The sequence below is a fragment of the Manacus vitellinus genome, unplaced genomic scaffold (assembly GCF_001715985.3).
Source record: "Manacus vitellinus isolate BGI_N305 unplaced genomic scaffold, ASM171598v3 scaffold_15_pilon, whole genome shotgun sequence".
In the NCBI taxonomy this organism is placed as follows: Eukaryota; Metazoa; Chordata; class Aves; order Passeriformes; family Pipridae; genus Manacus; species Manacus vitellinus.
Genome location: NW_021939122.1, coordinates 8,374,485 through 8,385,699, shown reverse-complemented (window position 1 = coordinate 8,385,699; position 11,215 = coordinate 8,374,485). Strand labels below are relative to the sequence as shown.

Sequence of the window (11,215 nt, the reverse complement as noted above, 5' to 3'; positions counted from 1 at the left end):
ACATGAGGTATAACAAAAGTGATGTTCTTTACACAGCTTTTATATGTGTGGATTGGTGAGAAAGGAAATTAAATACTTGCTTGTGAACCTTAATTAACTAAGGCAATAAGGTAATAAGTTTCAGAATCTGACCATGGGCCATTTTGTAGTCAGTTACAGACCAGTTTACTGGTCCTTGGGCAGAATCATAACTAGTCCCTATAGTAAATCACCCATACTAGTCTGATAGCTACAAGAAGTAAAGCTAATTTGTGTAGAACTATGAGAACTTTTGTATCCCAGGTGTTAGAATTCATCTCTTATGCCTTGTGTTAAGGAAAAAAAGACACCTGTGGTGGTCAGTGAAAAATATTTTCAAGATCTGGTAAATACATGTAATATTTGCATTTGTTTCTTTGATCCCCCTGTCCTCTACCACAAGAATTGCTACAGATGTATGGAGCACTGCAGTGGAGAATTACCTGATCAGAGAAGTTTTCTAATAGATCCTTATTAACTGTAGTATGTCTGTTGCAGGAACAAAGAAGAAAGCTGCGTGTCCAGGACTTGGTCTGTTTTATACCGTACTGTCTGCCTTCCTTTTCTCAGTGGCCTCTTTATTTCTTAAAAAACTGGAAGATATACATTCAGTGGAAGTGAGTGCATTTCGATGTATTTTCCAAATGGCATTCGTTCTTCCTGGTTTAATATACTACAAGTAAGTATAGCAAATGTTTAAATTTAAAGTTATTTCTTAAAAGTATATCTACGATTATCACTCACTTAAATCAGATTGCAATATTATTTTAATTTGAACTTCAGTTGCATAACTGCATTGTTTTGGATTAGTTGGTAGTTTCTTAATACGATTCAGAAAACTGAAAATCTTTGACTCCCTGAATTGTAGCATTTTCTACAAGGATTATCTTATCAAATGCTTTGATCTTCCATGAAGTGGTGATCTTAAAAAGAAGATAATTTGTAGATACTCTTGGCTTATTTTGCACACAAAAAATTAATAGCCAGAACAGGTTCTGAACTCTGAATGTGATCAGGGATCATGATGAAAGTAAATTGTTCTGTGATCAAACAGTTAAAATATCTGGATATCGAAGTCCCTTATCTAGAAAGGTGTGTACCATCTGGATGGATGCGTACATCTAAATGTGTTTGAATGTTAGTCATGATATAAGCAAGCCAGTGACATTAATGTGACATTTCTGTTTTTCAGAACAGGGTTTTTGGGACCAAAAGGTAAAAGAATTTTTCTTTTCTTCCGAGGATTCTTTGGCTCTACTGCAATGGTTCTTCTCTACTACGCTTACCAAGTCATGCCACTGGCCGATGCCACTGTTATAACTTTTAGCAGTCCTGTTTTTACGTCATTGCTGGCATGGATCTTTCTCAAAGAGAAATACAGTCCTTGGGATCTTCTGTTTACCCTCTTTGCAATCACTGGAGTGATTCTTATTGCTAGACCACCATTTCTGTTTGGGTCACGTGGTGTGGGGATTGAAGGAACTTACACAGATCACCTTAAAGGAACTATAGCAGCAGTTGCAAGCACAGCATCTGCAGCTTTGACTATTGTTATACTAAGGAAGGTGGGAAAATCTGTGCATTATTTTTTGTCAATTTGGTATTATGCAGTCATTGGTTTAATTGGATGTGTTATAGTATTGTTTGTTTTGAATGAATGGCGTTTACCACACTGTGGTAAAGATAGAGTTTTTCTAATATTAATAGGCTTGTTAGGTTTAGGGGGTCAGATATTTCTCACAAAAGCATTACAGATAGAGAAAGCTGGACCTGTATCCATAATGAGAACAATGGATGTGGTTTTTGCTTTTATTTTGCAAATTCTTTTTCTCAATCATCTGCCAACTTGGTGGACTGTGGGTGGTGCCCTGTGTGTAGTAGCCAGTAGTTCTGGAACTGCCATTCGCAAGTGGCGACAAAGTGTGAAAAAAGCTAAACAAAGTGAAATCTAAGAGTATAGACACTAATTCGTTGCAGAAACAAGCAATCTTGAGAGAGATATATATACACAGTATTTATTTATTTTAAGCATCCCATTTACCAAACTGTAGTACCAAATTATATCCAATAAAATAAATCGATTTTTTTTTTTATTTTAAACCAAAATTGAAGATGTTTTAGTAATTGATTAGGTATATGCTCTTCTTTTTCATATTTAGGCCTGAAAATATGAGCAGTGGAAAGATACTTTAAAGTTGTTGCTTCCTATCAGAAGTGGACAACGCTCTCAGGCACATGGCGTGATCCTTAGGGTGTCCTGTGCAGGGCCAGGAGTTGCGTATGATGGTCCTGATGGGTCCTTTCCAACTCTGCATATTCTGTGATTCTATGAATATTTATTTTCCTAAAGTTCTTGACTCCCCACTTCTTAGACCCTTTCTTTATTCTTCAGAGCAGTGGAAATAGTCTCCCAGGCTTATTTAATACTATTCTGTGCTTGATTACCAGAGAGATTGCAGTAAAAAGTTAGAAAGGAATGAGAGTTAGTAATCTTTAAGCAACCAACTTTTATAGAACAGATAAAGCTTGCACATTTACAAGCTATTTTTTTTTGCACAAAACAGATGTCAAATGGGGATTGGTTTTTAATTTGGGTTTTAAAAGAACAAAAGATATTTCATCTTTCCAAGTAATATAAAGAGAAAATTAACTTACGAAAATTATCTATCAGCTTTACATTCTTTTAAAAAGAATGTTAAGTGTGTGCATTTGCTTTACAGACACAGTGAAAGAACCTAATCCCCCTTTTTTTTTTCCCAAATGTGATTTTCTCAATTGCTGCACTCTCAATGATGAAAGACAATGTTTAATTGTATACCACTTGTAAATTAGCCATTTCTTGTGGTATGGAATGTTACTCTGTAGCTGCACTTTTCTTTATTCTATGCAAAAGATTATATTTTTTAGGTATTTAATAGAGGTTATTTTTAATGCTGCTTACGACCCTTTTATTTAGATTCTTCTGTATGAAAGTTCTTTATGAGACCAGGTTCAAGTCTCCTTGGCCTTCATAAAGTTAGGAGCATTTACAATAAAGCTTTTGCCTACTTCCTAAGAATGTACAAGAGTGCAGGTAGTTGCAGTTTCACAGAAAATGCAGGTTGGCCAAGGCCGTACAGAGATTCTACAGAAAAGGTTTGAGGAGAGCTTGGTGGAAGGGTAAAGCTATGCATACACATCACATTCAAGCATCCACACTACATCAGGCAGTGCTAGTGGGCAACTTCAGCCCCATTTCTCCAGCTGGCGCTTTTAAATCTACCTTTATCACTTTTCTTGCTCATCTTCTCACTTTTAGAGGCTTTATCTTGATAGCAACAAACACTAAGAAAAAACACTTGTGTGTCCTTCACGTTTGAGGAGGACTAAATGTTTAGTATCAGGAAGTGGGATTTTCCCAAATTGAGTCTTATGTACTTTCAGGTCTTGTCTCAGTAGAGTTTAAAGAAAATTTTAAGTTGATCTTTGTTTGGACATTTGTATCATGAGGAAGTTTTCAGTTATTTACTCACTGTAGTGTTTTTCTAAAGGAAAATGCAGTGTTCTATACACTTGATACACATTTGTTTCAAAATCACTGAAAGTGGTGGATGTTTCCTTATTTTGATTTGTAGATGTCTAGTCATGTGTCTTTTCCTTTGTCAACAAGCATTGCATCCTGTCAGGGCAGATCCAGGGACTTCAGTCCCAAAGGGCTGGAATGCATATAGTACTTTGGGATGTATCTGGTGTGAGGAGCCTCTTTGTGCGAGTTTCTGTACGTAACCAGCACCCTGAATCCGTATGTGTTTATGGGTATGAGCAGATTCCACTTGAGTGAAAGAGTCAGTTCCTGCTCAGAGTTATGTGTTTTCTGCTTCTCCTGAAGGCTGAAGTTCAGCTACTCCTGAAGGGGTCAAGAGTAGCATGAAACTGCTTTCCTATCTCTTTAAAGCCTCATAGTAATAAAATTCCAGTTTGGCACCTATTTTGCTTAATACTTGGAACTGTGAACTGGGATTGTTTTTCTGCTGCTCAGCCATCTCTGCCATTAAGCAATAATTTTCAGGGAAGGGAAGGAAAACAAACTGCATTTTTTACTGCTTCACTTCATGTTTAATATGCATATGTTTGAATTGCCACTTATAAAGGTGTGGTTCCAGAGCAGTTCAGATTGATGTAAACTTGGATTGTCAGCTAGCCTTGTTCCCTCCTGTTGGCTCAGTGCTTGTGCTTCTGTGGTTATGTGATGAGTTAGACGTGGGAGCTGATCCAGCTACGTATCTCTTTAGTAAGGTTGTTGGAAAGAGCAAAACCAGGGTAACCTGAACTCGATGACAGTATAAAAACAGTAGGAAGGGGAATTAGATAATACTTCAAATTACAGCATATGAATGCTGCTTTGTCAGTACAGAATAAAAATAATGTGGAAGCTTACATCAAGAACTCTTTAGCTCATATGATTTCAATGAATCTTGTTTACACCTGGTAGAGAAGAACAGGCTGCTGAAGAAAGGATTGTTTTCTTGCCCTTAACATATAAATAAATCTGGAAAATAAGCTGATCTGAAATCAGAATCCAAATATAGTGACTGGTAATTTTTATCTCGAGTTTTTGCAGAAACTCTTTTGATATATTTTCATACCTGTGGTGCCAAAAAACCCAGATGACTATTTTTTTTTCTTTGTTCAAACCTATAGGGTCTCCTTATGGCTCCATCTGCTTATTTCCTCTTGCTGTTCCCAAACCTTCCTAAATATTTAAGTTGTTAAAATAATTATCTAAACAAGATCCTATGTTGGAGAACACTGTATGTGTTGGAACATTATTTTGATTTTGGTCCATCTTTTAGAGAATTATTTAGCTGGTAGGAGAATGAAGGACTTGACTAGGGCTTCTCTAGTCATAAAGTATAACAAGCTAGTTTCTGTAATTAGCTTTTCTAGATGATATTGGGCATGGAAGATATTTAAGCTTTAAGTTTTTCAACTGCCTCAATTTTATATTTTTTCTTCCTCTCAAAGATAGGTTGAAAACCTAAATATTAGTTGTAACCCTTGAAGATAATGAAATTGCAAAAGTATGGGTACTGTGAAATGATAGGGGTTTTTTAATGAAAAATATTTCTTAAAATTTCTGTTAAGGTGGTAAAACTTTTCTTCAAAGCTTAACAGTGTGAGAATCTGAAAGGTAACTGGCTGAGCCTTGATCCTTTCAGATTCTGATCTTTTTTAGCTTTTAAAGTTTTAATACAGCAAGTTTCTCAGGGTCAAAAGATATTTTTCTGAGCTTCGAGTCAGAAGTATATTAATGTCCTGTTGTGATCTTTACTTTAAAGTTTGATAAACATACTTTTCTAATAGAAACTTCTTCCTTTATAATACAAAGGAATATTGTTGCATTGCAGTTGCTGTGTTATAAAGTTAAGTTTCTCTTGAATTTCAATATATTCATTCAATGTACTGATTTCAGTGGATTCTGAGTAGAAAGAGTAATAATTATTGATTGTTTTGCACATAAACATAGGGAGGGTCAAAAGATTTAATTGTTATTGATGCATCACATGCATGGTTCTTATGTTCTTCACTATGCAAGACACTGTAATTGTCTGTAGTCTTCAGTGGGACTTTATAGCCTTAAAGCCTTATGTACCCAACTCTTCTATAGAAAGCTGATGGCAGAAAAAGCTATATACTGTTACTGTGCAGCAGCCAGTTTCTTTCAGGTTAAGTTGGTTGTCAAAAGTATGATCTAAAAGCCCTTTAAATACATCCACACCAAGAATTTGACAAGCTCATTGTGTAGACAAGGGCAGTCTGCATAATTAAAATGGATTTCCTGCATTTGTCTAACACTAGGCATGAAGTAGCCTCACCTTATCAGCATTGGTAAAATAGCTGTTCAATGTGTCATTTTTATTCTGAAACTTGAAACTAGGCTCTTTCCCAATTCCAAAACACCAAGATGGAGCCTCCTGTAACTGGCAGTGACAAGATGGATACTACTTGATCATCATTTAGAATAAACACTTTCTCTTCCTTGAGCTTTTGTTCAAGCTGTCTGTTGGAAGAAGGTTTATTTCTATAGAGGTAGCCTCTTTAGAAGTTATTTTCTTGCTAACTAGCAGTAGTTAACCAGGAAGAGTCTGTTTCCTATGTAGCCACAGTAGGCTCATCTGTGGCATCAGTCCCACGAAGGCAGTAGAAACATGATCTCTGTCCCTGCAGGGCTTCAGGGTTGGCAGTGCTGACAGCAGATGTGCAACACTGACTTCAGCAGGACATTGCAGCTACCAGCAGAATGTTTTTGTGGTCCTAACTGCCTGTCCATCCAAAGAAAAGTTTGGCTTTATATTCCTGCAGATGCAGGTGACTTCAGGGTGGAACATATGTAGACTTCTATGGTGATAACACTTTTGTATATCAGAATGAGTAATTTCCTATGTTATATGAGTTACTGTATGACAAAAGGGGGTAAAAATACCCTCAGCGTTAATTAAAGGATTTTTACTATATCCTATGTATTGTTAAATATATGTTGAGTTATATGTTTTGTAGAAGGTATTGGCTTTGTTATGTAGTAGTATATTTTTATAGATAATTCTTATATATTGAAATGTTAAGAATATTTTCATAAGAGATTTATATTCATCATTGCTAATAAAATGATCCTGAAGAATTAGTCTCTGGTTTTGCATTGATTAGTGGAATATAACTGAATGTAGTGATTGTAAAAGCTTTTTGAAAGAACTGTTAATCAAACAGTCCCTGTTAAACACGAGCATATGCCTTAAATTCTGCTAATACTATCATGCTATGTCATTTTTTGTGCCTTGCAACTGGCTAGAAACAAAAAGAAGCTCCATCAGCTTCCATACAGCAGTTTCTTGACTGGAAACACTGTGGCATCGACAGATCAGTAAAGTTAAATTTTCCTGTGTGCAAGTGGTGATTTGTTTCTGTGTATTTTTTTGTTTTGTTTTATTTCTGTACACCATGATTTGAATTCAAGTCTTATCTCTGTCACAAGGTGATACTTAATTCATCCTGGTGCTTCCCATTATTTAATGTGTCAATAATTAACTTTTCACCAAGGAGGAAAAAGCAGGGAAAAAATCTCATGTGTAAAACCGTCATCATTGATAAATATTACAAAAATATTGGAGTACTTTTTTTTATTATCCTTGTAAGCGCTTCTTCCTACAGTGTCAGTGGACTTCTGAAGCTTACTTGAGAGCTTTATGCATGGAACAAATTTTATTTCTGGGTGCGACTTGAAACATTAGAGAGGGAAAAATAGATGGGGAATGCTGAGTTACATAGTGGGAAATAACTAGCAGTGTTAGCCTGTCTATCCAGCACCCCCTTCTTCACTTAGTAGGCTCAAAAATTAACTTATTGTAGGACAACTTGATGCCATCTGTTTCACAGGCATCAGTAAAGGAAAAAGCAAGGTACTTCAAGAGAACTTACTGTGCCAGGCATAGGCAAGGGAAGATTAATTGTAAAAGAAACTTTGCCACTTTCTCTTGGCAGTTTTGTGGGTTCTCCAAACAGCTAAAAATATGTAATAGATAGAAATTTAAGCTTTAAGGGAAGGGGAAAAAGATTTTTGGATAGATAATATTGAAATCTTCCTTATTTACAAATGGTAGGTGACATAGCATGAGAGATGAGAGCTATTATCTATTGCTAGATAATAAATCTCTTGAAACAAAATTTTAGAATTATGTCTATTCACTAAAAAAAACCCCACCAAAAAACAAAACCAAAACCCCACAAACCCAAAAGAAAAAGCACTGTGAGTTATCCCCTTATTGATTCAGTAAAGCATTTTTACAGTCCTGAGCACAGGAAGCAGTACATGAGATATGATATGCAGATGAATTGTTCAGATAGGTTTCAGTTGATACTTTGTACTCTTCAATTAGCTTCTATTGAACTGAATGAAGTTCGTATGTTATCCTGTCGAGGAGCAGTGAATTCTGGAAAGGATAATGAGAAACTAATTTGTCATCTGAATTTACATACTGAGCAAAGGAAAAAGGAGAGATTTGAGTTTTGGCTCTGCTGAAATGAGGTGATTCTGAGTCTCTGTGAAAGAGATGGAAAGAAGACCCGTGTTTTCTGGTTGGCAAGTATGAAGTTCTTAAACTTTCACTCTGTACTGTGGCTGTTCTGTCGGCAGGTGGGGCTGTTTTTCTTAATTTATTCCTTAGTGCATAAGCTTAAACCCTCTTAAAAATCCAAATCCGCAGCTCTGGACAATAAAAGTTTCAATGCAGTGTGATGTACACACTGTAAATATTACATTTAAGTAGGAGTCCAAGTACCACTAAAGCATTTAAATGACTACACAGAATGCTGCTCAGCAGATCCTTGAATAATCTCTTTGATGTTTTAAAAGGTATCATCCACTCCCTTTCAGAGCAAAAGATACTAGAGGGTACAGGAGGACTTTGGCAACACTCTCTGAAGTTCTGGGGAGCAAGGAGAGAGTGGGCCTGGTCCCTTCATGTGAATGTCAATGAATTAACAGGTAATGAAATTGGACATCTCATTGATAATGATGTTGCTGGGTATGAAACAATCTGTATATGTAGCTTATGTCCTAAGCATTCTTTTTATTAAAAGAAAAAGAAAAAAGGGAGAGATAACAAGTACATTCTTGCTATTAAATTCTTTGGGGCAAGAATCAAAGTGATGAGCTAGAATGAATTTAGGTTACTAGTTCTAATTTTGCACAGATATAGGGCATGTATGCTGTCTGAGCAGTTATCAGCAGGTTGTAATTGTTGCCCACTGTTTTTCTCCTATTTGGCTGGGGTATTAAAAAAAAATATTTCTGTTCCACTCTAGATTTTTATTTTGTGGCTGGGGTGAGACCCCTACATAGTTCTTGAGCAGGTTCTTGGTGCAAGTGCTGAGGCAGGGAGGCCCTATATATTATCTCATACCTCATCTCCAGGGCCCTGCTGCCCAATATTTCCAATGCCAGAGTTTCCCAGTAACTCTCTTGCTCTGGTCACCACAGCACAGGGCTATGGACAGGACCAGGTGTGCTGGAAGAGCCTCTTCAGTCAGAGCAGTTGATTAAATGGGGAAGTCGTGCAAGCTGTTGAGCATAGGTGCACTGTGCTGCGCCTAAAGCCTGGGAGAGTTGAGAAGGGTGGTTCCAACTTAATTTAAGGGAGAAGAATGTTAGAAAGGGAGGAGGTGACACAGTTAAGTACTACAGTAAGCTAGAAAAAATACTTGTCAAAATGTTTTCCATTGGAAGGTTGGCTGGAGGATTTTTTTGCTGGTGTTAACTGGCACTGGTAGGTGTTATTCTGCTTAATAGGAAGTACCGGACAGTTTTTGGGAGGCTAAGTAATGCTAGAGAAAAACCTTTTTAATATTATTTGGAAAGGCTACGTGGCAAATCCATTTTATTTCATAAAAAACCCTCACAGTGCACTGTGAATCAGATATTAATATTTACTTTCTACTTTCCCATTTGCTCTTTATTTCTTAAAACAAAAATTCCTTTATATTACTATAAAAACTGTTCAGTCACTACTAAGTTTTGATGAGGAAGTGAAGGAAAAAGCTGTTCACTTCTAAAAGGTAACCCTGATTTTGTTGGTTTTTTTTCACTTTACCAGAAATACTTCATGCCAACCAAAGCCTTGTAATAGATGTGTATTCAATTTCTTCATTAAACATCATCTTTATGTAATATGAACAAGATCCTATGTTCTGCTGTTTGTAGTAATATATGTAGGGGTTCCATACGAAAACACTTAGCTGATGTTCTTTATCCTTGCCATATGACAAAACATTTTCTTCATTATTAAAATCTGAAATCTCCCATGGGAGCACTGCAAGTAGCCAGATAGCCTTTTCTACCCTGGAAGCCTCGTTTGCTCATGTGATTCATCTCCCTTTCCTGCTTTGTCTGCCAGAACCATGTAGCTTATTTCCTTTGCAGTTCATTAGTTCTTAATTTGCAGTAAAGGTGGCTGATTTCAGTTTATGATATTATCAGCACACTTAGGCTATGTTGTTTTTTCAAGGAAGGGAGGAAGGTGTGAAACATCTATGTACCCATATCTATGTATACACATATAGATTTAAAGACTGTAAACTTCACAGATTAACCATATTTTCTGCATCAATAGGACTTGTACATTTTAATGTCGATGTCTATCATGAATCATCTTGACCCAGCTTTAGAGAACAGCCCCTTGTATCTGCCATTCTATAGGAGGGAGGGGAGAGAAAACAGAAAGGAAAAGTCTGGGGGATAATCTTCGTTCTCTTACTGGCAAGTACTCTGCAGCAAAGCTGTCCCACTGAACCCTGTTTGTGTGATTGGGTACAGATTTAAGGAAGAGAAGGAACGGTTTGTTCTCTGCTGATTATATAAGAATACCCTTGAGAGCATGTTCCTTGCTTCAGATTACAGCCTGTATCCCATGATTAGCTGGAAGAAAATAGGAAAACTAGAGTTATACCCACATTTCTGTTTCTTTAGTATGCCTTTATTGAAACCCGGAAACCTTGGCCTTGAGGTACTGGATGATACTTTATATTAGTTAGCTTTTAGCTCTCTAGATGTCAGTTTTGATCAACAAACTTATATGCTGTTTTCCTTGAGAGAAATATACTTGCCAATTTGATCTGCTCTTTTAAATTTTCTGGAGGACTCTGGTCTTTCCAGGTTCTGTGATGCCCTCAGATGTTTTTGTAGCATATTTTTCTATTTTGCCTTTTGTATCATTTTCTTGGATATTTAGAACTTCATTTCAAGATTAATAGCTTTATTTTTGCAGTCTTTACTGATAATTTTTTGTGACAAAACAGATTTCCTCAGATATTGGGTGTGCAGTGACAATGCACAGAAAAGGAAATACAGCACTACAGATCAGTCAGGACAATGCAAAACTCCTAATCCTGCATATAGTGAAGATTAATGTGGTTTGAGGTTGTCCACGTTACGCTCTCTGTCCTCTCAAATGCTCACATCGATGGGCTGTTCGCTGGAAAGCCAATGGCATTTATAAAACACTGGCAACTGAGAAACTTGAAATTGGGAGATACTAATACTGTACTGCCTTGAGAAATCCTAGGAATTTATGTTTTGGACAAATGGTTTATGAAGATCTTCCCATACCAGCCTCTTTCCCAAACCATTTAGTTCTTAAGGGACAGTTTTTCTGTAACAATCTGGTTG

General features: G+C 36.6%; 1 protein-coding gene across 1 annotated transcript; it reads left to right on the top strand.

Annotated features, from left to right (window-relative positions):
* Window positions 1–427: 427 nt before the first annotated feature.
* SLC35G1 (solute carrier family 35 member G1) lies at window positions 428–6,679 on the top strand. The gene is made up of 2 exons (XM_018069164.2): window positions 428–697; window positions 1,211–6,679. Exons 1-2 carry the CDS (start codon window positions 504–506, stop codon window positions 1,968–1,970), a joined length of 954 nt encoding a protein of 317 aa, XP_017924653.1. The 5' UTR covers window positions 428–503; the 3' UTR covers window positions 1,971–6,679.
* The last annotated feature ends 4,536 nt before the right edge of the window (window positions 6,680–11,215 follow it).

What these genes read in the sequence shown, in the direction of transcription:
- SLC35G1 (XM_018069164.2), top strand. Translation starts at nt 504, where the DNA reads ATGTCTGTTGCAGGAACAAAGAAGAAAGCTGCGTGTCCAGGACTTGGT. An exon ending in CCTGGTTTAATATACTACAA is followed by an intron (nt 698 to 1,210) that starts GTAAGTATAGCA and finishes TCTGTTTTTCAG; the next exon opens with AACAGGGTTTTTGGGACCAA.